This window comes from Astatotilapia calliptera, chromosome 15 (genome assembly GCF_900246225.1).
Source record: "Astatotilapia calliptera chromosome 15, fAstCal1.2, whole genome shotgun sequence".
NCBI classification, from domain to species: Eukaryota; Metazoa; Chordata; class Actinopteri; order Cichliformes; family Cichlidae; genus Astatotilapia; species Astatotilapia calliptera.
In genome coordinates, this window is record NC_039316.1 from 22,452,829 (window position 1) to 22,479,986 (window position 27,158).

A 27,158-nucleotide genomic window follows, 5' to 3' on the forward strand; every position below is an offset into this window, starting at 1 on the left:
ACTGTTCACTGCAGAATGATGCCGTTCTGCTACCTTATGATTGTTGCCTATGAGAGCAGACTAAGAAGAGTTAGACTGATCAGTGATTGCAGACTCTGTAAAAAGTACTGACCTTTAGTCAAGGTACCAGCTTGTGCCACTGGTAGGTGAACTTTAAGGCAGTGCTAAAGGGTGAGGTCTTTGCATAGCTGCATCATTGGAAAACATCTGCACTGGCTTCAATCAAATATAAGCCCAGTCTGGCTGCGAAGATATTATGGTTATCCCGAGGAGCTCCGCGGATATCTCACCACCTGTGAGGAGTGGTTAAAAAGACTTGAAATGTCGCTTATTTGTGCCTGTATCATCAAAGTACCAGTAACAGTGGGGTTAGTCATATATACTGAAGGAGAGAGGGGCAAGGTGCTACATGCCAGAGCCTGGGGAAAGAGGAGAAGAGACGAGTTAATCTCACATGATCTCCTGAGGAAGTAAACCTCAGTAAAGACCGATGCAGTTTATGACGTAAAGGCTTTGAAAAATGATCCCTTTAATGAAAGAAAGAGTGAGTTGTGCCATGAAGTACCCAAACATGTAAAACTGAACTTGTAGAGCTGTATAAGGGCAGAACGGCGTCTGTTTTTTCTTGCTTCGGTCTTATCCAGAGTGCGTGACGTGCTTTCAGGGAGCTCGGTCGGTTCACATTCCAGCAAAATCACGCTTTTCCTTAAGTGTGCCAAAGTGGACACCGCACAACAAATGTTGTACGTGTTGACCAATCACAGTTGAAATGGCTAATTCAGTAAAGTTGAAAAGTCTGCATGTTTTAAATCTAAATGTTTTTGCATGTGTAATGTCATTAGTGTGTTATTTTTGCTGAATGTGCCGTTTTTCTTCGGCCCTCTCTGGGGCCCCTCGCTGTGAATGGAAAAGGATTTTCTCCTTACTTTCTCAGGACTGGTAGTTTGGAGTTTTTAGGAGACTCTGATGAATAAATAAATAAACAAACAAGGCTTTTGTTTTAGACTAGATAAACAGATGACCCTAACAGAATTTGACTTTGAAATGAAAAGATCAGGATAAACATGTCTGTCAAACTGCAGACGGACGAAATCAGAAATGGGAGAAGATCCTGGTTCCATCCAAAGACTGAAAAAATTAGCAGACGGTGCGTCCAGCAGCTCATTTACGTGTTTATTCTCATTTATTATCTGTCCAAACATCCAAGTGTAAGAATGAGTCCGTGCTTTGTGTTGTGGATTATTTACAGACGAGGATCCGTGACTTTGTGGAGCCGCTCGTCTCTGCTTGGACTCACTGTGAGGACAAGACTCCAAAAACTCACTGTCGCTCGCCAAGAAATAATCAGTCACATAACTCCAACTTGTCTTGTTTACACTTCGGTTTTCTCTGGATTACACAGAAGAAGCAGCGTTTTTGTTTTTCCCCGCTCTCCCCAACTTTGGGATGGACCTGCCTCAAGTTTCTAATAGCGGGTGGAAGCAGCAGCATGACACGGACATGCAGATGTTAAAATATAACTTCAGTTATATCATTGAAAGCCTGATTGCAGTCAGAGCTGTCGGGGGATTAACGGAGCACGGTCAAGTCAAAATTGGGACAGTTGTGTGGTGTAGGTGCAGTTTTAGTTGGTGCGCAGCTGTTTGCTTCCATTTGTTTATGTAGCGGCAGTTTGCTCTAATTTAAGCTGATTTATTTAGCAAAATGGTAAATGGCCTGTATTTGTATAGCGCTTTGACTTAGTCCCTAAGGACCCCAAAGCGCTTTGCACGTTCAGTCATCCACCCATTCACACACTGGTGACGGCAGCTACATTGTAGCCACGCCCGCCCTGGGCCGCACTGACGGAGGCGATGCAAAGATGATCCCAGCTGGCCCATATGGGATGAGCTCCCTTGTAACAGGAAGAAACCTCCAGTAGGACCAGGGTTCGGGGAAGGGCAGCCGTTGGATTAAAGGTGAGGGCAGCTGAAGGGTCAGTCAGTATTTGCTGGCAAACAGCTGGTGAGTGCATTCCCACCTCAATCAGGGAAAATGTGTTTGAAAAAATGAAATGCTCAGACAAATCTGAGTTTGTGAAAAAGCTCTCCACCACTTCACAACAATATTGCTGTTTGGCCTGAGTGTATTAGTAACTTATCACGATACCTTATCAGCCTTTTGCCCCACCCCAGCTCTTCGTGGGAAAGAGACTGTCCCTTGTATCTCCATATTTAGTAGACTGATAAGACAACGATAAAGAGAAACATTAAAGGACTCCTTTAAAGGCTCATCAGTGTGTATGCTGCTGCAGTGACACCGACAGTTGTAACAACTGCATCACATTCTGAATGCACGTTGCAATGCTAGAATCGAAATGAGAAAAACTAATAGTAAATTGTGGTAAGTGAGAGAATGACCACTAAAATGTACCATCTCCCTCTGCAGAGGAGTGACGGTGTCCGTGACCGGCCCGCTGGGAGAGGACGATGGCCCTGAGCGATGGAATTGGCGACCCTCTGGCCCTCAGCAACGGTGGGCAGCATCCTCTCAGCGGACACGCACCTTCAAACATCAGGACAGCAGTCAGCAATGGCCAGGACCCTCTCACATGCGACCCTGCTAGTGACTGTCTGACAGCAGGAGGAGATGAAGACGCAGCATCAAAGCTGCAGCAGCAGCCACACACTATTCAGCGAGTGAACAGAGCGAGCCAGAACGGTGGCGTGCCCAAACAGAATGGTTCCCTGAGGAGTCTTCCCCCAGCATCGGCCGCCTCTTCTTCTCCTGCCGTCGCCGTCAGAAGCCACCTTCCCTCCGCTGTGCCCCCGTCCTCTTCCTCTGCTGCGCTCTGCTGCCAGCACTGTCACTTCCCCTCCGCTGTGTGCTGCCCTTGTGGCCGGCAGGAGTGCCCGCTCTTCCAGAGTCCAGGTCCCGGCTCTGTTCCCCACCCAGGGACCGGTTCATCCTGCCCGTGCTGCCTCTCTGCCTGCACGTACCCTCACCCTCATTCTCTTCACCACCACCATCAGCAGCGCTGGCAGGAACACCTTCAGAGCCAGACACAAGCACCAGGGATCAGGTAGTTTTTCTTCTTTCCCCCCTCATTTTTCCAAAACCTTAGTCCGGCCCCTTTTCCACGAATACCTACTCGGATCGACCGGCTTTCCGTTACAATCCAGTGTGGGTGCTTATCGTCATAGCAACATGTCCGAGCATCCCGCGACATAGTTAATATGCGACACGAACGCTACAAAAAATGTGGACGCCGAGGCGGGAATATACCTGCTGCTCGGTCTGTGTCTCTCCGTCACACTCGGGACCACGGCAGTGTTTAATTTTTGTGAACAAGACGCTCCCGTGACTCATCGAGTGTAAAAGAAACTGTGCTGAGTCGATCCTAATGGAAAAGAGGCTTAAATGATCAACTAGTGCCGCTTTGTGTGTTGCCTGTGCTGGCCACGCACACGTTGCTGTTTCCTGCCCTCGTCTTTGTTTGTTGACTCCAAACACACTGTTAGTCTGAAGGTCTCACAGTTTTTGAGGCCCCCCCCGCCTGTGCCCCTGTGCTACATGCCAGATCTCTCAGACTGGAATGCAACACAAAGTGGTTATGGATGTTGGGGACTCGTCATGTCCATCATTAATATAAATGGACTATAATTTTAAGTGTTCTCCTGAGGGCTCAGTCTGTGCTTGAGTTGTCCTCTTTGGCGTACGCCCCTTTACAGCCGATGGATGACGGCCAGTCGCTCAGATTAGGGTTCATATTTGACGTTTTTGGGTTGCAAAGTTGGTTTACGTGTGTTTTTTGGTTTGCTGGACTCTTCAGATTTGTCGTATCAAAATGTTTCAAGCAAAGATAAGACGGGAAGTTCTCAGGTTTTTCCTTAACCCGCCATGGACATGTGGACTCCCTGTGCCGGGAGTGTGCCTTCTCCATTTGAAGCAGGATTTTTACATTTGTTGGCAGCTCCTTCCTCAGCTGATCCATATTTAGCGAGTTGGCTCTTTCCCTTTTACTCCTACACTGCAGGCCTATCCCACATGTGAAACTGGAACCATTCAATGCCCCGTGTGCTCATTTGCATAATCCTATATTTACCAACCCAGCAGACCAGGGCGGGCAAGAGGTGAATTTTTGCTGAATTATTTACTCATGTCGGCTCCCTTTCCACGGTTGCAGGTCGCTGTGGGGATTCTCTTTACTTCTCTTTACTTCTCAACGTGGAATTTTCCTCACTCAAATAAAGTCACATCCCCCGCTCATAAGTTTCATTACAAAAAGAGAGACGTTTGTGTAGCCTCAGTGGGTACACACACTAGACCCTGGGTGGGCACAGGAAAGCAAAACACTGATTGTGTTGCAGGCGTTTAGATGCATCTGCTGGCCTCTGTGGTTCTGTCCTCTGTGCTTTCTGTTACTGTTTCTCTCACTCCATTAACACTCTCACTATGTCTTCTTTCTTGCCCCCCCCCCCCCCCCCCCCCCCCCCCCCCCCAAATCTTTGAATTACAGACCCTGGGGGTGTGTGTGTGTGTGTGTGTGTGTGTGTGTGTGTGTGTGTGTGTGTGTGAGATTACACACAGGAAATGATATACCTGTCTCAGTTGTGCCGTTTTGTCCTGAACCCAGACGCTAACAACAACCGTAAGCATTTGTCTCCTCTTTCTCTGGTACTGCTGGAGTTCAGTTGTAGTTGTGTAGAAGTCTTCTCCCAATACGTTTGATCATTTGGAGGCACGCAGTCAGACAAGATGGTGTCAGATATCGTTTTGATCTGCCAGATTAGCCTCTGAGGTCACAGCACACTCGCGTCTCACACAGAGTTGTAACGTCAGCGCTTCGGGGAATCTTTTTACGTCTGTTTCAAAACAGGGGATTTTTCTGCCCCTGTTCACGGCTTCACAAAACATGAATCCATGTTGTGAGATTAGCCCGTGCTTTCTTTTCTAATGTTTCTATTTTGAGAACGATCAAAAGCCTTTGTTTTTTTTTTTGTTCGTGCATGGATTCAACCAAATCTTTGGAGAGGTCCAAGCACAGCTCAGCAGCAGTTTGGGTCTGTTAGAAGCATTAGGAGCATGTTTGTGTCTGCGCTGTAAGATTAGCTATGTAGCCACTTTGTGTGGTTTAATTAAGATCGAGCAGTAGCACGGCGTCCTTGGGAATGGCTTTCCCAGTCAGGACCAGGCCTGCTGACAGGTTTAAGGGACTTTCTGTAAGATACAGCAGTCGAGAAGTCAGTTGTATTTATATAGCACTTTGGTCAACAGTTGTTGTTTTTAAAAGTACTGTACGATAAAAGAATCTGATAAAATTTAAAAGTAAAATAAAAGATAAGAAAATAATAAGAATAAAATAATGACAGACTCGTACAGAATTAAAAGGCAAAGAGTAAAAATGGGTCTTTAAATGAGTTTTAAAAGTATCCAGTGTTGGAGAGGTCCTGATATGTAAAGGCAGTTTATTCCACAGTTTGCAGCAAAAGCCCGATCTCCTCTGTTTTAATCTGGACCTGGGGACAACTAGAAGCATTTGGTCCGCAGACCTCAAACATCTCGCCGGAGTATACAAATTTAAAAGATCAGAAAGATATATATAGGAGCTATTCCATGCAATGTTTTACAAACAAGTGTCAAGATCTTAAAATCAATTTGAAAACTGAGGCGAGTATAGGGGATGTGTGCTGCAGCATTTTGAACCAGTCGGCCAATAGATGACGAAGTAACACCAGAGTAGTAGCTCTACAGATATGTATCGGATTCAGCACCACATACGAAAGTGACCCCGATCGGATTTGTGCCGTTCACACTGTCACACCATGATCGGATATGGGTCGCATAGGGTCAGAAAAGTCGGATTGGATGAGCTTTCGCCTGCAGTGTGAATGTAGCCTTAGTGACCAGAATCCAACCAGCTGCTCCAGTTTTCTAAAAGTCTCCATAGGTACGTGTAGGAGGAGGCTGCAGCTGGTGGAGCTTCTCTGAGCTCGGCACAGTCACACCAGCGCTGCACCTGCAGCACGTTCTGCTGGTCCTTCAGAGCAGCTACCAATCATCTTTGAGGTTATAATTGCTGCCAATCAAAGCTGGGACACTTGGGCCAACACTACAGTGCAGTGCTGTTCTCGCTCTGCAGTGAAACCGTCATCATGAGGGAGAATGGTCGTGTAGCTTCAGGGCACCTGAGGTCCAGCTAAGCTGCTTCTGCATCCATGACCCAACAACAGCAGCCGAAACAGCTCAAGCATCCAGGGTCACTCTGAATATTTCACCTCTCTCCTCTTGTGCTCCAAGTGCCGCTCCCTTCTTTACCGACTCCTTTCTCAACCGCTCCTGTTGTTTACGGCAACCGCAGGTTTGGCTGAGCTCCGTGCCTGGTAGGACTGCAAAAATTCCCGCGTCTGTCTCTCTCGCTCTCCCTCTGACGCCTCCTCGGAAAAGGTCAGCTTTTATAATCTGGAGCGAGTTTGAATTTTGTGGTATTTGTATACTGCAGGTGGTTTGGTTGCTATGACACCTGGGAAAACGCCATGAAAACATGACCATGAAGTGCAGACCAGTTCATCGGGTGTCATTTTGGAGCTTTATCAGCTGATAAATCAGCTGATTTATCAATCAGTTATCTTCAGTGGAACAAACGTCTCTGTCCAGCTTTTATTTCTTTGCAGTATTGGCAATTTATCACTCTCCACATTTTTCCCTCTTCCTGTGTTTTTCTGTCAGACAGCTGCAAGCCTCAACCAGCAAAGGTCTGTTTGAAAGTGATCCATTTTCTTGGTATTTCAGGGTGTCAGCTTGATGAGGATTAGCACATTATCAAGAAGAACAAGTGTTTGTAAGGCCTTTGTGGTGCCTGTTCCCGAGCTTTGTCAGCTGCCTCACCAAATAAGGCGCGTTTGTGGGAATGTATCCTGTTTTTGTGTTTGAACACTGTGTGTCAGCCTTTTTATTCAGTCTTCACATAAGCCTTTTACCCTCAACCTTAATGTGCAAGTACTAAGAAGCTGGATCGTGCAGTTGTAACTATTTTGGCTGTTTTTGGCTTTGTTTTATTCACTCAATATTAAGTTATTAGCCCATGGTACATGATACACCCATTTCAAATGAGACGATTGCTTGGCATGTGTGTACATTTTGTGGCTCCTGGGGCGTTTCTGAAAGCTCTGTGATGGATGGGGGAGATTTCCGGGCATCCTGTGTGTCTAATCCTCTCTGTACTGCAGCGGAGCTACAAGCTTATCCCAGGATACATGTGTGACATATCAGGACTGTACACAGTAAACCTCAGTGCAGAGCAGGCCGATATGACCAAAAATATTTATCACGATATACATTTGAAAACTTGCGATAACGATATAACTGACGATATAATTGACACGAGACAAAATACTTTACAACTCCACAATTTTATTAGTGCAAAAAAACCATCTATGTATTTTCACTTAAACAAGCAGCTGTTTTTTATGTGCATTAAAGTTACACAAAGTTACCTTGCACAGCATGTATCACTCTGCGAGGCTCCGCCTACGATAGCCGTAATGCTCCCACAATCCATCAAGCGGAGGTGCGGCTTCGTAGCTTAGCAAAGTCGTACTGAAACATCTGACAGATTTTCGAGCACCGTGCACATAAAATCGTCTCGAGGTCAGTAAACACAACCAGAGTTCATACATAAGGCACACGGGATTATAAGGGACACTGTCTGATTTTAAGTGCGCCGTATTTTCCAAACAACACGGTAATAACGACGGCCCGCTAGCATGCGCTACCAAAAATAGTGCTTTGTTGTGTATCTGACGGGCGAAAGCTAAAACAGTTCCACACCAGTGAAGCTGCAGCATTTTTACAAACCAGTTCAGGTTCATCTGTTTCATTCAACGATCTGTTGTCGCCCTTCTCATTCTCCGTCGCCGCCATGCTTTTTCTGCCATGTGCGTATGAAAACAAAGGCGCTGTGCACGCGCGTTTTACCCATATTCTATCGCAATATTTCATTTTCCTATCGATGCCCAACATTATACTGGTATGATATGGCCCAGCCCTACTGCAGATGTTAGTATAATGACGACAACACACACACACACACACACACACACACACACACACACACACACACACACACACACACACACACACACACACACACACACACACAACAAACCAAGATGCTGTTATGGTAGGACCATAAGGTTCTAGCTCTTCATCCAATAGCAGGAGGGGGTCATAAATGCAAACCTATTTTAATGAACTGCTGAACGTCATGGACAGTCTTAGCTCGCCTAAAGGAAAGCATAGCAGACCTTCCCACTCGAAGGTAGAGGCCATATTTGCAGGTGAAATATTAAACATATTTGCAACAGCCTGAATGATCTTTTCTAGCACTTCATGTCTGACAATGTGTCAGGTTACAAATTATATATGAATAATTTATATTATTTCAAACAATATCAACGCGGCCTAGAGCTAGAATTACAGTTTAGACCTTCACGTAGCTAATCACACAGGGGTCCAATTTCACTGCATGTAACGTGGACGTGTGACATTGTGAGGTCTTCCCCTGCCAAACATTAGACTACTTTAGGGCAGCACAAATCAAAACCTTGGTAGACCTATATGTAACTGGGCCTGCACAGCACAATGGAAGGAGCTGGAATGCCAAATATCAGCTCATATTCACCTACAGTAGGTGAATATAAGCGTCAGAACCACACAGCTTCATGATCCAAGCCCTGGACTGGACCGCTACAAACATCTTGGAGAAAACCAAACCAGGGAAAGACTGATAAGGTGGAGATCCTACAACCCTGAATTCATCCCAAATAAAACTGATAGTCGATTTGAGAAATGGGAAGATACAGGTTTGATTAAATATGGGACTGCTTTGAAGATTTGAACGAACAAAGACTGACAAATGAAGAGTTGGCATAATAAGCAAAGGCTTCAGCCAATACCTTTTGATTAGCCTTGTCTCCTGCTTTCTTGCTTTGTGGTAGATCTTTGTTCTGTATTCATTGAGATATTTGAATGCTAATCAATAAAATCAAAATCAAAGACAAATTGGACATCATATACCGGACAGACGCACGTGTGACATTAGAAAAAGCAAATCCATTATCATTCAAAACCTTGTATTTAGGTCTTTGTCTTCAGGCTCTGGGAGCAGGACAGACATCTAGGATGTCATTCCAGAGCCTGTCTCCAGCTCGGGGGTCATAAGCTCTGGTGTTGCTGTTACCACGGCAACCACTGTTACCTTCACCATATCCTCTCTCAGCTCTTGATATTTCTTAAGCTTCTCGTGTTCCTTCTTCCTGATGTTGTTGTCGCTCTCACACCCACACAAATATCTATGTATACATTTATACCTCGGTATACATTATACATGTATACCCCTCGCCTCTGCCAGTGCGCCCCAGGGCAGCTGTGTGTGTGTGTTTGTGTGTGTGTGTGTGTGTGTGTGTGTGTGTGTGTGTGTGAGAATGTAGTGTAAAGCACTTTGGGGTCCATAGGGGCAAAGTAAAGCGCTATACAAATGCAGGCCATTTTACATTTACACCAAAAGGAGAGTATACCGTGTGCAAATATACATACCAGATGTGTTGATTTACTCTTGTTTTTCCTTCATAATAAAGTGTGTTTGAAACAGGCAACACCCATGTGGAGATGAACAGCCCGTTTCTTGCTCATGTTTCCGCTCCTGCATTTTTGAACTTTTGCTTGGAATTTTCCAGACTCCCTCCCCGCGTCGCAACACTCTCCTAATGTGAATGCACACTCGCAAAAGCACAGTGTCTCTGTGTGAAGGAGCTCAAGGAACAGAATTTGACTTATTACGTTTCCAAGTGTCATCTTTGACCAATGTAAAACAGAGCTAATGAACACAACTTGTTTGCCACGTTGCACTTCCCAGCAACACGAGATATCGCAGCAAAGCTCCAGAAGAGCAACCCACCCCCCCCCCCCCCCCCCCCAAAAAAAAAAAAAAAAACCCTACCAGACAACGGTTAGGAAATGATGAAGCGAGAAGAGTGATTGATGGAGACAGGAATGCTTGAGAGGAGGCACTCCAACAAATGGCGACCCTGGAGCTACCGCGTCCTCAGACGGCCCGGGACACAAAAGGATGGCGACAAAAGCACAGGGGAAGCTAGACTGATGGTGCGGTGAGGTAATGATGGAAGAGGGAGAGCAGTGTAGAGTGAAAAATGAACCTCCACAAAAAAAAAAATCTCGACATCGCCCTTTTTTCTTTCACTACCTTGTCTGTTAATGAATGAGATCAAAGAAGGTCAAAGCAAAGCTCCAGGCGGTGTCTGAGGCAGCATAAGATCACATCTCAGGGGCAGTGGAGGAATCGGCATAGGTAAGATTCAATGTCAGAGTGATTCACATGGGTCATTAAGGTGGGCCTGTTTCTCCAACCTCCAGGTCTGCATCATTCTGAATCGTCTTCCTCTGAGCCGTGGTCCCCCTCCTCCTCCTCCTCCTCCTCCTCACTTTGTTTTCAGTTTGTTTTGTTCTTACTGGCTGCAGCTGATGGATCCAAATGTAGAGCATGAGCCATTCTTTGATTACTTTTACATTTATCTCATCATTTTAAATGTTTGCATCTTAAAAAGTGTGCACATAAAATAAGGAAAACCATAATCTGTCCCTTGTAATGTGTCTTTAATTACTTGGAAAACCAGTGTAGTAAACTAGCCGTGCTGCCAGGTATCGATGCTGCAGTCAGATTTGAGTCTTTACATCAGCAGCCATAGTAAAATAAGATGCTGAACTGTATTGCCTTTGCCTGTCCTCTCTTTCCTGTTAAGGTTCTTGGTTTGTACCAGCCTTTCTATTAAACGACAGCAGATTAATGACTCGTGTTTGCCTTAAAAAGCTTCTCCTCACTGTGAATGAGAGGCTTCAGGATTTTCTTTGAAAGGACTAGATCTGTAGTTCATCTAGCTGCACAGCGACAAAGTGTTTTGATAAAGATTCATTATAATTTTCATTCCTCATGTTTGCACCCCCCCACAGCCTACTCATTCAGGAAGCCATACTCAACAGATGCCTGTGGTAAGAAGCTGGAGGATCAGGAGTTGCTGGTGGGAAGCATTGGTTCCACCTCTGGAGGACTAATAGGAAAGCCTGCTGGTCTCACTGACCACACAGACCCTCTCAGCTGCAGACAACTGAGCGGTGTAAAGTTGGCAGGTTGGGAAGGACTTGTGGATTCAAACTGTCAGATTCCTCCTGGCACTGCCCTCCAGCTATTGACAGGTTCTGCTTTTTATTAGAAAGAATACGAATGACAGTAATGATGTAGGATATGAAGCTCTGTGCAACAGACAGGCCTGCGTGCATCTCCGGGTGTGAGGTTAAAGTGACAAGAATGAGGCGAGGAGCAGCCACAGTAAAGACGTCGCACTGACTGACAGCTTAACTACAGCCACGGTGCTTAAATCCCACATGTATGCTTGGAATTTTTGTGCGCCAGTATTTCACCTCCAGGAATGCAAGGGAATGGCAGGTGCAGCCAGAAAAGGCCACGCTCACCAGTGGAAGCAGTCATCCTGCATCCACACATGCAGATGTGAACACGGACGTCTGCTTCAAGTCCTCAGGATCAGAATCAGTAAGAGGGCAACAGTTAAACCCATTACCCACACGACCAGAAACCACTGAAAAAAACATGAAAAGTTATGTAGGTGTTTTTAAAGTGCAGCTTTCAGAAATGTCTGGCACTAACTACTCCACCATGACCACTGGCATCTACTCACCGCTAACACCGTTATGCTGCTGCAGCCCAGGCACCTGCAGTAGCTGTTGGTAAAAAGCTCACCTGCTCAACCAGGTGAACTACAGCAGCGCCCAGTCTGTTCATATTTTGAATACCGAGTGAATACTGCATATTTGGCTTTTTAAAATGACAGTGCAAACTGGTTCCATCAAGTGATTTCAGCGTGTTAGCCACGCCACCTGTTATGTGTCACATCAGGTTTTTCTCTGGATAAATATTCAGAGCCTCTGTGCTAAAACAACTTTATGTCAAGAACATTTGAACGGTTCCCTGACACAAAAGGATCAATCAGTTAGGATTAAAATGCTTTTTTTTTTCATTTATTTACTTGACTAAATAATTTTTGCTCAAATTCCCAGTGTGATTATTAGTTGGCTTATACGCAAAACCTCTTACTGGGACTATTTTATTCCGTGCAGGAATACACACTGCGTTGGGGAAAGAGTGAATTACAGTCTGATGTGTCAGTGTTGAAATGATTGCCTGGAAAATGAAGAATGGAAAATGTGCCGCAAAATCCTGCTGCCTGCAAACCAAACGCATCAATAAATTGTTATATTTTCAACTGTATCATCACAAATATTATTTCAAATTTCTTGGAATATCGCAGTGTGGTCTTTAGGCTGTATCGCCCACCCTCATTGGCTCATACATCTTTTTTGCTCTGTTATTGTTTCAGTGACTCAAATCATAAACAGATTTTCCAAAACATTTGTTTACATATTTACCTACTCGTTGATGCTTTGTCTAACTCTGTTATGCTCAGCTGGCTGTTGTGGATGTGCCAAATCCACAGCAATGCTTCCAGACGTGTGCTGCCAACGGGCCACAGGTATCATAGAGCGCCCTCTGGTGGATAAAACCCTTCGACATGGTTGAAGGATGTTTCTTCCATCTTTTTTTTATTTTTTTTATTTATTTATTTTTTTTACTGACACTCTTATTACTGCTTCACTCAGTGAATGGGTTAGATGCAGAGAGCAATTTCCCCACGGGGATCAATAAAGTATACATTATTATTATTATTTTTATTATTATTATTGTTACATCCAAGTGAGTCCATAACGGCACTTGTCCTGTGGTTGCTGCACTTTTTCCTCCCATCATGCCTGGTTGCGTTTCCACCATGCGATGATGAGACGAGGTGTCCCCGACTGACCTCAGTCTAAACTTAGTTTAAACAGCCCAGGCCTGTTTCTGTGTTTATTGGAGGCCTGTTAGAAACATGATGCCCAATGAATCACTTTGTTACCACTGATGCCTTTTTTTCTCCTTGCTTTCTTATCGGTCTGTCTTTGCAGACGTAAAAGCAATGTGTCCACTTTATAGCACACAGTTGGCTGCTCTTGTTTGGTATTTCTCTGATGTATGTGAGTAATGGCTTTACAAGTGTTTACAGTCTTGGATTTTATTATCTGTTTACTGCAACACTGCTGGGCTAATTTCCACACGCGCTCATTTCCGAGCTTTCTAAAAGCTGAACTTTAGTGTTTGCATATAAATACAGGCTGACTTAAAGCACTGATTTCCACTCATTACAATTATTTATCTGTCACAAAGTTTCCATTCCTTACGCCCTCTGAGCCTCGTATCTGTTTACAGTTGTGTTAATGCAATCCAAGGCTTGACACAGTATTCTTCTTTAGGCTGAGTTATCGGGCACAGTGTGGTATTTTTCTGCCCAGCTAGTCTCATGATGTCATTTGAGTAGGAGCACTGGTAGCCGGGGCCTATTTCACGGCTAGATCGAGCCTCTAATTGAGTGCAGCGTTCCAGCGAGGCACTAATCAGGGCAGGGCGGGCCCAGCAGCCTGATGGCTGACACTAATTGTTCCTGCGCCGACTTAAAGGCCATGTTTGTGAAATATTTAGCTACCCGTCTGTTGACAGTTAACTCCGTCCTCTGCCTCTGAACTCTTAACCCCTTTACTTATTATTTTGCTAGTTCCTGTCCAGTTGTGAAGTGCAGCGAGTTTGAGCACAAATGTCAACAACAGCAGTGCACAACGTGGCCCTTAGAGCTTAAAACCAGCAATCGCCTCACATCTGTTACAGTGCGCTCCAAGATCTCCGTTTTGGACGAACCCCAAAAGATTTCGCCATGCTCCTCCTCGCGCGATTGTCTGCTTCCGTCTGGGATGAGCCAGAGCCGTGGTGTGTAGAAAGCCGTCCCTCGGTCCCCAGCTGCTTCTCTGTCAGCGCCGTGCTGAGTGAGCGGCGGGCCGTCTGTGTTTACCTTATTAATTAGCCCAGTGATCCAGAAACACTCTCCCTCTGGTAAATAGAATAACAGTGAAAGGTTACACGGGCGGAGGAGAGGGAAAAGGAAAATAAGAGAGCAGGCAGCAAGCAAAGGAAGAAAGGGAAGGCGGCATGGTCAGGAGGGACCAGAGAGTCGTGGAGGAAGCCTGATGTGGCAGGTCAAGGATTTAGGTGGTTTTTGTTCATTTTACAGATTGCAGTTCTTGAGATCATGTTGACCCCAGCTTGCCAGTTTCAGTTTTATAACAATGGCATAAATTATTGCTGTGAACTGCATAGATCAAGAATCCATCATCTCTTGTCTTCTTTAAAAGCATCCAAGTATGCTGTGCAGCTTTCCAATTGGCTGAAATGAATTCAGATTGGAGCGTTGCAGGCCAAAATTCAAAATAGTCCATTAAGTAGACAAACAGACAGCCTGACAGCGCTTTTATGAATCTGCTCCAAGTGTTTCCGATAGCTCGACTCCTCCATCTTGGGCCATATCTGTGTCCTGGGGTCTCCAGTTCAAGTCCATACATGGAAAGCCAAGAGACGGCGCCCAGTGAAATGAATTACATTAGCAATACAGAGTTTTCCCTCGGCTGCGTGTTCAAAGAAGGGCTGGGGAAACGTGTCTTTCATTAGGTACTGCTGGTTTAAACCGGGTTAGAGGTCACTTTGAAAGCTGAAGGGGAAAAAGTCTCTAATATACGAGAGCGAAGAGCAAAGGGAGGAAAACACATTTTAATTTGATCAATTAAAAGGAGCTAATTTAAAGCCATTGCTTCAAATGGCTTAATGCTATGAAAACACTCAGGTCCATCTGTGAGTGGACTTTTCCTGGTTAACACTATTGTGACACAGGCAGTAGATCCGGTGAGGCCTTGCTGGATTGGACCTCTTCCAACTCATCCGTGCTCGATCCGTTTGGGATTTGAGGAGTGTAGAGGCCGGCTCGATGCCGTGGGCTCTGTGTGGTGCTGTTTGCAGGGAGCCCGGAGCATTGGAGCACAACACTGCATTGTAACATTTCTTTCCCCAGACGAGCGTGAGTGATGGCCTGTTTGTGTCTGTGCATACCTGTGTTGGCAAACTGTGCTCTCAGCTTGTGCCACTTGACATTTGGCTGCCATATAAAAAGGCCCAGTGGGGCTTTAAAGGGGATTTACAACCTCCTTACAACCCTGTGGAGTAAAATTCCTCACCTGTCCCGCGAGTTCATTTGTGGTTCCCATTATGAGTTATCTGACTTTGATGGGGGGACAGACACCCTGCTTGGATCATGGGGCCATGTCGCTAAAATCAGAGTGTTGTCAACTTGATTAGCTGCACAAGAAGGTTACCTCAGAACTCACTTCCTGTTTCTTTGTACCATTAGAGAAGTAAAGTAGGGCCACTTAACTTCCAGTAAAGATGTGAATCTATGATGCACTAAAAATGTATTTACAATCCTTTAAGCTTCAGGTTAAAGCCGTGCATTGATCTTTCCAGAGACTTTTCTGGCAGAATGGGTAATCCAGTCCCTCTGGCCTCCAATAAGGACTCTGCTCATTGATGTAGTCACGGTCCTGATCTCCTCTCGACTTGTCATCATTTTAACTTGTGCCTGAATGTGCCTTCATTTGGCATCAGTGTGCAATAAACAGCTCTTTTAAAACGACTGATTTTCATGTCTTTTAGGGGTGCAACGATACACAAAATTCACGGTTCGGTTCGATACTTTGGTGTCACAGTTCGATATTTTTTCGATACAAAAAAATGTTCATGCTTTTTTAATTTGTCATTTATTAAAATTCTAAATATATATTTTAACTCAAAAGTACAGTTTTTAAATTGAATGTTGCTGAAACAATAAAGTAATAAAAAAATAACCATCTGATGGAGAAATCTCTCATCTTTGAAAAAGATTTTATTACAGAGAAATGGCTCTTTCAAAATAAAAGCTATACTATACGCTTCTTCTGGGCTATATTCTCAGCAGCATATTAAACATATCAGGTCCCCATAAGGAGGATCATGTGCTAACGGCTGTCTAAATGACTCGGATAAAGTGTGTAGCATGCTGCTTGTTGTTTTGTCTGCTTCCACTTGTCTTTGCACTAGGATGATGTCGGAGTAAATGTGCAGTCATACTCGTTGTGTTCCCACTAGTGCTGTCAGCGTTAATCTGAAATGACGTTAACGCCACAACACGGCAAATCTCCGTTAACGAGCTACTGCGGATCGCCCCGTGCGTGGGGCTGGACGGCCAACACGTTAACGAGCTAACTGCGCTAACACACTAGCTCCCACCATGTAATTGAGCATTGCGTGGCACATCCAACATACTGTTTTACTTTAGTCCATGATGCGCTTACCTTCAGGGTCATACGTCACATGAAAACCAAAATAGTTCCAAACGCCAGATCTGAATGAGGGTGGGGGAGGTTCAATTTGCCATGTTGCAATGAGCTTAACTTCTGTCTCGCTAGCTTGCGCTGGGCTCAGTGGATCTGCGCTCGACAGTGCAGCCTAGGCGGAGTAGTCGAGCGCAGATCCACTGAGCGCTCAACACAGACAGCATCGTCAGAAGGAAAGTTGATCAAATAAATTAAAAATTTTGTATTGTTCGATACGTATGCGTACCGAACCGAAAGCACTGTATCGAACGGTTCAATATCGATACGAGTATCGTTGCACCCCTAGTGTCTTTGGGTAATATCGGTTTCTTCTTCTTATTGAATATCGACATCTGCAAGTGTCAGCCATGGTAAATATCAGCTGAAACCAGCTCTGATAACGTGACGTTTACCTGTATCAGTTTACTTGTTTATGTCATGTGATTCATTTATTTATTGAGTGTTCAGACTTTGTTCTGTTTGCCCGTTTTTATTCACTCAGCTGTGTATGTTCATTCCAAAAAAAAACAAACCCAACCCTGCATCTTTTTTAACTGCGAAGCTTCAGTTTAGGTTTTTTGGGAAGCTAAAATCTCCAACTCTGGCTGTTCCGTGTGTTTTCTCCACACAGACATGTGTCTGTCTCCCGTGAACCCCTTTAGCCTTGATCATTAATCTCCTGTAGCCCCACTGTGATCAGGTGGTCGTATCTGATTCTGCCACTTCCTCTTCCCTTCCACCCAGCGCGTTTGTTGCTTCTCCGGCATACCGGACGCTCCCCCCACTGCTCCCAAAAGGAGCTGACGAGAATTCCAGATAGATCCCGAGCAGCTGAAGTATGTGTCTGTGGGCGTGTTTGGGTCAGCCACCAACAGGAAGCCTGATTTCACAATGTGATAACATGTCTTTGTGTGGAAGTGCAAGTTGTAATCCGAGACTTCCGGCTTATCGGCGAGGGCCTGGTGTGTGTTGGAGTGCTGATTTATCGAGCACATGGCACACTAGGCTTCACTTGGCTTCAATGAAATTTAAAAAATGCTGTTTAGCAGTTATCAGGAACATTTGAGGCTTTATTTAGCTTCACGCTGACATCCGTTTGTGTCAGGATCAGCCAGAAATTCAGGATCATTTTGAGCCCAGCACAAGTTCTCAGGTCGGCGTCGGCCTGCAGTTTAGATGCTGGTACCTCGCTCGAGTCGTTAGATTTCGGCGTGTGGCTCGTGTATATTAGAAAGAAAATCCCTGTAAGCTTGTCTGTCAAATCAGAACAAAGTTTGAAAAAGGAGCAGAGAATTATGAGACGTTCAGCACAAAGTGGTTTTGACAGCCATGTCAGCTTTAATGTCTTCAGCGGTCCAATATCCACGCTGCGCGCTCCTGCTGGAAAAAGATAAGCAGCACATGATGGAGAAAAGATGTCCACTCTTTCTCAAGTCTCCTCCAATATGTTTTTGATTGGTTGTTGCTTTGACTTCAGAATATAAACCTGATTTATCTCCCTCTCTTTGGTTTTCAGCCCTTCGATGCCTTTTCGATTTCCCAGAAGGTAAGACCTGCCAGAAACGCTCAAACTTCTCCTCCTTTCTTTATTTCTGTCATCCATCCATCAGAGCTCTACTGGAGCCATCATTCCTCAGTAGTGAGTCACGACTTATTGATTCACTTATCCTGCAGTAACTAGCAACTTGGATGTCCTCATTTATCCATTAACCTACAGTAAAATCTAACTCTTAAAGACAAGACATGTTTTCGTTTTCTCCGTTTGTTCCCTCAGTGAGTGCTTTTTCTTGTTTCTCCTACTCTGTATGTAATCAGAGGCACATGCTGTTTGAAATCAACTGTCAAAGGACGTCTTGTCATCAACTTTTATGTGTCTTTTTCACAGCTATGCTGAGCTAATAGCTGATTGGCCAGTGGTGGTGCTGGGTGTGTGCACGGTGCTTATTGTGATCTGTGCCCTGGTGGGCATACTTGTGCCTGACCTGCCGGATTTCTCTGACCCACTGCTCGTGAGTACACTACTCATTGGTCTCCTTTGTAGATGACGGTAGCCGTCCTCTTTTCAGTGTGTAGTACTGTATTTTCCGCACTATAAGGCACACTTAAAATCCTTTAATTTTCTCAGCAATTGACAGTGCCCCTTATGTATGAATTCTGGTTGTGCTTATTGACCTCAAACCAATTTTATGTGGTGCACGGCGCTCAAAAATCTGTCATAAATGCTTCAGTATAACTTTGGTAAGCTACGAAGCCGCACCGCTTGATGGATTGTTGGAGCATTACGGATGCCGTAGTCAGGAGCCTTGCGGAGTAATCTGGGTCCTAAACTCCGTCCGCTTCAGGTCCCAAAGTCAAACGATCACTGCGGCATCACCGAGAGTTAAAAACTGTCTAAATTCTTTCATCTTTAATTAAATAATCAGCGTTGCTGCTCTACCAGGTGTAACAATTAAGTTTAACATCCAGGCATCCATGAAAACAGGATTTATTACATTTAACAGAGTTAGAAGTTAGCAGGAAGTTAGCTCGCTAGTTTCCACCTAAACACGATATTGCATGTTCTGACTGAGAGATTTCTGAAGCATTCAAACATACAGCTCTGCCACCACTTCCAACATAACTGAAGACAGGAAACTAAACAGCAGTGACGTTTGTAGGGTTACTGAAGTTGGACTAGCTGGTATATAATGATGTGCTACGTGACCTCTAGCAACACAGCTATGTTAGCATAAACACAGTGAAGCTGGAGGATGAACGCCAACTTTTTTTTCCACTCAATAAAAGTTAACGTGAGGGTTCCTGATGGTTAGAGACAAATGCAATCGCATGGCAGGATGCTGTAAACGGACCAAACTTCAGTCAGGAGAACAACTGAGATAATCCATCCACAATACGAGGTTAGTGATTCATATACTGCAACAACATGGGAATAGAGCAGCTGATAGAGAATTCAACATTAATGAATCAATGGTAGGGAAGTGGAGGAAGCAAGAAGAATGAGTTGAGGAAAGTTTGACTTATCTGACTGTTTTGTTTCGCTTAATGCGCCTTATAATCCTGTGCGCCTTATGGTCTGAAAAATGCGGTACTCATGTTGTACATAGAGACGCACTCATGCAGGCTGATCGGTTCTATGTTGTCCTGTTATGTTTGAGTTTAGTTTGCCAAAGCAAACTAAACTCAAACATAACAGGAGTACCAAGAAAGCAAACATGAATTTGACTGTTATTCATGTTATTTCTAATAATTTCTAAATTTCCATACATATTTTGATTAAATAGTTGAGGGTTTGATTTTGGGGGAATATCAGTGAATATATTTGATTTTTAAATCGCTAAAAATGTGTGTCGGGCTTAAACGTCCTGTATTGGCTGAGCGTGATGAGAACTGTGTGATAATAAAATGATCAGTTTGCATTAATACAATACATTTCTACAAGCATAATCATGTCAATTTCTGCTGTTTTATTTCTGGTATCTTTTTTTCCTACAAGGGCTTCGAGCCACGGGGAACAGCCATTGGCCAGCGACTAGTCACATGGAACAATATGGTGAAGAACACGGGCTATAAAGCCACACTGGCCAATTATCCATTCAAATATGCAGATGAGCAGGCCAAAATGTGAGTTTACACTCATCTGAGATGCTTTCTGAAGCTCCGTGCAGGAACATGCGAGAGCCGGTTTAGCAGCTTTTTTTTTCCCAAAGGCTGTAGAGTTTCTCTGTCTGCCCATCAAGCCGTCTGAAAGGCGATTGACATTAAACCTCTCATCGGTGGGTTCATCTGCAGATGTTTGCTTTAGCAGAAGAAAACAAAGATTTGTTGCACAAGTGTCGCTGCAGGAGGACAAATCTCACATTCACATGTTAAATATTTGTCGTAACCCTTAGTCCACGCTAAAATGTGCAGTCTGTCGATTGATTACATGGGCAGCAAACTCTGAAATACACACAACAGTTTTTTGTTCACTTGTCTGTGTAAAATCTCCTTCGAACACCTACAAGTTTAATGCACCTGCGAGTCTTCTCATTGAGTCTTTAGTACTCTCATTGTCACATCGTTGTGTCCCATCGACTTCAGTGTTCACTTTAAGATTATGGTTTTGACTTTTCGAGCCCTGCATGGACGAGCAGCAGCCTACCTCAGTAAACTTTGACAGCAGGTCCCTGCTGCATCATACGAGCTTTTCTGGCTTCCTCCTCAGACATTAGTTATAGTTTTCCAGTCAGACCTTTTACTTCTTTTTGCCTCAGCAGTGCAGGATTCTGTCCACGTCACCTCCAGGTAAACTGCAGCAGCACTGCCCTGCACATCTGAGTTTTCTGTGTCCACATTTTGCCATTGAGGGTCTCTTTGTCACGTTTGCCACGGCCACAATTAGCTGCAGGATTTCCTCCATAGCGTGTAGATCAAGGGATCAGACCTCTGGCTGCTGGAACATAGCAGAGCATTGCAGACCATATTCTGGTCTTTGTAGGAGACCAGAATATGGAAATGGAAAAGTCTATCCTGCTGCTTCTTCATCCATCTCCCCTCCACTCTCATCTTCAGATGGGTCAGAGTTGGAGACCGCTCTGTTTCTACCTCCTCGTTCCCCCTAAAAGATCATTCCCAGAGCCTCCTGTGTGCTGTAAAGTGTTGCCCTCTTCAAAGTAACTGCTCCACCATAAACTACCTGAGCCACAACCAAAGAGCCCTATTTTGTTTTCAGTGTCTTTGAAGCACTGAAAAGCTATCAGTGTTTATTATCACGGCCTTAGTTTAAACACAGAGTGTGGCTTTCTAAGAGAGAAGACTTGAAAGTGAAACACACACACAAACGCACACACAGACACAGACACACAAACACACACGCGCTTTCTTTCTTTTAACATCATATACCACTGCAGGACAGCATGCTGAACGGGAACAAGAATTACGATGTAGAAAGATTTTTATACACAGCTCTATATTTATAGACAGGGTATCAAATCCCAGAAAAAACAAACAAACACACGCACACACACACACACACACACACACACACACCATTGTCCAATATCAATCCTCAATAGTGAGACCCACTTATTGTGTGAGTAACTAGGCAAACTTGCAGGAAAAGGTAAAAAGTGTAAAATGTTGCTTTCAGTGGTAAAAATTAGTGCCACCTGGTGGACACTATAAATATGAAACATTTAAAGCAAGTGGTCCAAAATAAAAATCTTTAAATCAAATAAATGTACATAATTTTCTTAGACATTATTAAACGTTTAATTACTTTTGAGCCTGTAAAACTGAAGTGACAGTGTAGAGAACATTATTAAACTGTTACTGGTTGAACAAAGACATTATATAGTGTCTTTGTTTGGCACTCATGTCGTTGGCTTCCGCTATCAGCCAAGACGAGAGGTCACAGGGGAGCGAGAGTTAAAGGCGTGGGGGTCAGAGGTAGAGTTGAAGGATACTGTTGACAGACCTGTCTGAATCTCCTCCTGAAAGAAGAGAGGGAATAGTCGAGGTTTGTCCATCCACGAGGTCAGCCTCTGCCTCCCGTCAGCCAGAGTCTGCTCACTAATCAAGAACAAGTCTTTGCATGTCTCTCTCTTTCAGGTCTTCGTGCACACATCAGACTGCAGATATCTGCTTTCTTAAATTTTACTGTTGCTCAGTTTTGCTTATTTGATGCATATCACCATATTCACAGGCATGTCACTTTAGCGTGATTAAAAATCAGTAGACCGTCTTTGATTCAGATTTAATTTTAAATTTTTTATGAGCAGATGCTGTGTAGAAACATGTAGCTAAGATTAGAGCCTCTAAAACAGCTCTGTTCTGCTGATTAGATAAAGTCTGTTCTCTCCGTCTCCCTCTGTGGACGCCTTTGTCTGTCTTGCGCCGCGTGTCTGTCTTCATGTAATTGTGTGCTTATCAGAAAGTGGCTCCTGCTTCTGTCAGCGAGCTCCCCTGGCTCATCCCCTCCGTCTGTCACTCTCTCTCTCTGACAGCCGCCTGATTACCCTGCCTTCCTCTTTTCCTCCTAAAAATGTGGCTCATTTAAAAAACTGATCTGCACGTCTCCCCCCGGGTGCCCTGCTCAGTCAGAGTTACCATTATGATTATTAGAATAATGACAGCAGTACCTCGCTGTACTGCAGAAAGTCATTTATCTGATTTCTTGTAGGGAGCTGCGATGACTGCTGCCTTTTCTGACACAGCAGCATCTGTTTGATTCATGAAGTCATGAATAAGAATTCTTTCTGGATCGTTTTCAACTTGGTACTGACTGATTATTATATTTGCAGCACATTTGTGCTACAAATATTTTTAGAGCTTTTCCTCATTTTCTGTCAGTCATTGAACACATTTAAGTACCAAATGACACATTTTTGCTCTCATTGTTCAGAAGGAGCTATCTGCTCTGACAGAACTTAACAGAAATGGTATTCCCAATAGTTCAACTGTAATGTTAGCTAGCTATGTTATTATAGACTCACTGGTCATTTTGTTAGTTACATTTAGCTAGTATCAGGTTGGGGCCACGTTTAGCTTCAGAAATACTATATTTCTTCTGGCTGTTGCTCACTAAGTGGCCCAAAGTGTGCCAAGGAAACTTAACAATATAAAAATGCCATTTAAAAAAAACAAAACAATGTAAAACAATAATAGGAATGTTAGGAATTAACTCTATGAAATACAGTTAGTTTTACAACAACAGCAGCCTCAAACAAAATGTCAATGTGTGTTTCAGGATAACATAAGAAGGACAGGATACTTTAGATGTTGTTATTGTGATCTGAAACTGAAATTTCTTGAATGAATCATTTGTTTTGTTTGTTTGTTTGTTTTTGTTTTTTAGGCATTTTGCTAAATTTGAAGTGTTTCTTTCAAGAAACAAAATGAAATCATTTGCATATGGCCTTCTGCAAAATCTGGTTTCATCCCATGATCACCATCTTCTCCAAGTCTACAAGCCTTAATGCACTGAGCTGCAGCCATGTGATTGATTGCTTGTTAATACAAATTTCCAGTCACAAAGGTGTGTCAAATAAGGTGGCCACTGAGTGTATACTGTTACAGTGGTGGATGATCATACAACTCGGACTGGTCTAAACACAGTCAGATAGTTTGTTTTGGGGGGGGGTCTGTTTTTTCCTACTCTTGATTCTTTCTGATGCCAAAGGTGATTTCATGCCCAACTCTGGCTGAAAGTGCAGAAACGCTGCCCTCCCGCTGTGCAAAGCTTCTGTTTGTGAAGAGTAGCCAATCACATATCTGGTTCAAAGGGGTGGGGAAGGAAACTTAACCAAGGGCTGATGATTTTATAATACTATGAGCTATGAATCACGCAAAGCTTTATAGATTACACAGAATGGTCTAGCACTTCCCAGTGAAATCAAGGTATTTTGTGTAAAATTCACATCCTGTTCAGCACCTTAGTTCAGTGCTTCAGATGTTTGCTTATTCTCCTTCTACTGTTTTCCAGTCACCAAGAGCCCAGGCGGCCCAAAGACCACTTTGACAGAGACAAACGGCAAGCTGAGTGGGACTTCAGTAAAGAGTTCTTCTGTGATGTGCCAGGTAAGATTCAGGACAATGGAGAACAGGAAGAATTATACTAGTCCACATTCCACACAGCTCCCAGACAGATTTATGGCTTTATATAAGGATGAGCAGGATAGTTGTGCTTTTTACTGTGGCTGATGGACGTGAACAGGATCTTTGCCAGATGGTCAAATAATTTTTTGTCTTGTATAAAATGGGGAAACTTGCTCTCCTACTTGGCTATGCCATCCTTTCTGCAGGTGACAGTTATTCTAGAGTGGTGTTCTCGTCAGCTGAAGGGAAGAACCTGTGGAGTATTCAGGCCATCAAATCCATGTGCAATCTGGACAACGCAAGAGTATGCTGGCATCATTCAAGTCGTGTGAATATGTTTTTCTGTTACACTTCTGCTTGTTTTCGCTTATTTATTCATTCTTTCCGTCCTTAGGTGCGTTCCCACCGGGACTACTGGAATCTTTGTCAGCGCACCAATGCTGACTCCTGCTGCCCCAGCTGGACGCTAGGTAACTACATCGCTGTCCTCAACAACAGGTCATCCTGCCAGAAGATTACAGAACGAGACGTATCGCACACACTCAAGATCCTGCGCTCGTGTGCCAAATACTATCATAACGGCACTCTGGGACCCGACTGCTGGGACATGACCCTGCGGCGGAAAGACCAGCTAAAGTGTGCCAGTGTGCCCCGCAAGTGTACAAAATACAACGCCATCTACCAGATCTTTCACTTTCTGGTAGACAAAGACTTCCTGAGTCCCAAGAGCCTGGAGTATCCTCCGCCTGTGCTCAAGTACAGCATGCTCTTTTCCCCCACGGAGAAAGGCGAGTCTATGATGAACATTTACCTGGACAATTTCGAGAACTGGAACGCCTCCGACGGCATCACCACGGTCACAGGGATCGAGTTTGGCATTAAACACGACCTCTTTCAGGACTACCTCCTCACAGACACGGTGTATCCTGCCATAGCCATAGTGATAGTCCTGCTGGTCATGTGTGTGTACACGCGGTCAGTTTTCATCACACTCATGACAATAATAGCCATCATCAGCTCGCTGATTGTGTCATACTTTCTCTACCGAATGGTTTTCGACTTTGAGTTCTTCCCCTTCATGAACCTCACAGCCCTCATCATCCTGGTAGGTATCGGTGCAGATGACGCCTTTGTGCTTTGTGACGTGTGGAACTACACTAAGTTCGATAAGCCTCACGCTGAGCTGGCAGAGACGGTCGGCGTGACCCTTCAACACGCGGCCCTCTCTATGTTTGTCACCAGCTTCACCACTGCTGCTGCTTTTTATGCCAACTATGTCAGCAACATCACTGCCATTCGCTGCTTTGGAGTCTACGCTGGCACTGCCATATTGGTCAACTATATTTTAATGGTGACATGGCTGCCCGCCGTGGTGGTGCTACATGAACGCTACCTGCCGAACATGTTCCTCTGCACTAAGCCTCAGCACCAGCAGACAGGTTGTTGCACGCAGATGTTCTGGGCCGGTCTTTGCCAAAAGGCCAACAAATGCCTCTTCACATTTTCGGAGGTGTCGAGGATATTCTTTGAGAAGGTGCTGCCCTGTATCGTCATCAAGCTCCGCTACCTCTGGCTCTTCTGGTTTCTTGCCATGACCGTGGGTGGGGCCTATGTGGTTTGTGTAAACCCAAAGATGAAGCTCCCCTCCTTGGAGCTGGCAGAGTTTCAGGTCTTCAGATCTTCTCACCCATTTGAGCGCTATGATGCAGAGTACAAAAAGCTTTTCATGTTTGAGAGAGTCCATCATGGCGAGGACCTCCACATGCCCATTACCATCATCTGGGGGGTGACCCCTGTGGATAATGGTGATCCCCTGAACCCCAAAAACAAAGGAAAGCTGATGCTGGATAGCAGTTTCAACATTGCCAGTCCAGCATCTCAGGTCTGGATCCTCAACTTCTGCCAGAAAATGAGAAACCAGAGCTTCGTCTTTCAGTCCGAAGAGCAGGACTTCACCAGCTGCTTCATCGAGACGTTCAAACAGGTCAGTACTGCATGTGTAATAGTGATATAGGGAGCAAACTCAAACTTCAAGAACCTTTTTATCAATAAAAAAATAAAGTTATTAAACCACAATTGATCTCCAAAACCAAAACGATTACTCTAAGAGTTGAACACATTTCTGATGTTGGTGTTCTCCTGCCGTTTGTTAAATTCTCACTTGAACTGATTGACTTCATCAGATTAAACTTTCTTACAGTCGGCTAGCATTAGCTTATCTGCTATATAGAAAAATGACTTGTTATCTGGTCTTTAAGTGATGACGCGTGAACGCTGCTTCCAGGTCCAAACTACTCTGCGTTTATTAAGGCTGTTGTGTTTTTAACATGCTTTAATGCTTTGTATCCTGAACGAGCCCCTAAAAACAGTCAGTGATCACTGTTGGCCTCGCTCGGTTTTTATTACCACTGTTCATTTCAAAGCTCAGTTTTTAAACCTTACGGTGTAACTACAGCCCATGCAGCAGTATATGAATGACTAACCTCATATTGTGGATGGATTATCTCAGTTGTTCTCCTGACTGAAGTTTGGTCCGTTTACAGCATCCTGCCATGCGACTGTATTTGTCTCTAACCATCGGGAACCCTCATGTTAACTTTTATCAAGTGGAAAAAAGTTAGCGTTCATCCTCCAGCTTCACTGTGTTTATGCTATGCTAACAAAGCTGTATCGCTAGCGATCACTTTGAAAAGGAGCTTGGAAAGAAAAGCATCTGGACTTGTTTAAGTCCCAGATTTAAACCTAGTGGGAGTATCCCCCCCAAAGAGGGACAAAAGGACAAAACGTAGAGGATCATCAGGGGGTCCCTTTGTCCCTCTTTGGGGAGATACTTCCACTGGGTTTAAATCTGGGACTCTCCACCATTTCACCCTTAGAACTGAAGAAGCTTCTCGGATGAGAAGCAAAACGTCTTCAAACAACTTAAACAAGTCCAGACGTTTTTCTTTCCAAGCTCCTTAGACTACGATGACCTGGATGACTGAGAACCTTCACAGAGAACTGTTAGCACTGTTTATGATGAGCACAGAGAAGAGTGCTGGTGAGGAGTGAGCATACAGGTCACATTCTTCAGTCCTTCTCTTAGAATTCGTTACACAGGCTATTTCAAGACATCCGTGTGGATGGAAGTTTTTCATTTTTCAGTTGCAGTCCTTTTAGACATTGGCCATAAATGAATTAAGCCATAAAGT

At 44.3% G+C, this 27,158-nt stretch overlaps 1 protein-coding gene across 5 annotated transcripts in view; it reads left to right on the forward strand.

Moving 5' to 3' along the window:
- disp1 (dispatched homolog 1 (Drosophila)) overlaps nt 1-27,158 on the forward strand; it is a 121,439-nt gene that overhangs the window by 91,617 nt on the left and 2,664 nt on the right. For 4 of the 5 annotated variants that reach the window (XM_026194471.1, XM_026194473.1, XM_026194472.1 and 1 more), the window contains 7 exons: nt 2,428-3,061; nt 17,909-17,938; nt 18,278-18,401; nt 19,886-20,013; nt 23,855-23,949; nt 24,174-24,271; nt 24,362-25,951. In XM_026194471.1, the coding sequence (XP_026050256.1) occupies nt 2,469-3,061; nt 17,909-17,938; nt 18,278-18,401; nt 19,886-20,013; nt 23,855-23,949; nt 24,174-24,271; nt 24,362-25,951 (2,658 nt within the window). In that variant the 5' untranslated portion in view covers nt 2,428-2,468. The remainder of the gene's footprint in view (nt 1-2,427; nt 3,062-17,908; nt 17,939-18,277; nt 18,402-19,885; nt 20,014-23,854; nt 23,950-24,173; nt 24,272-24,361; nt 25,952-27,158) is intronic. The other variant, XM_026194475.1, reaches the window with a different exon arrangement.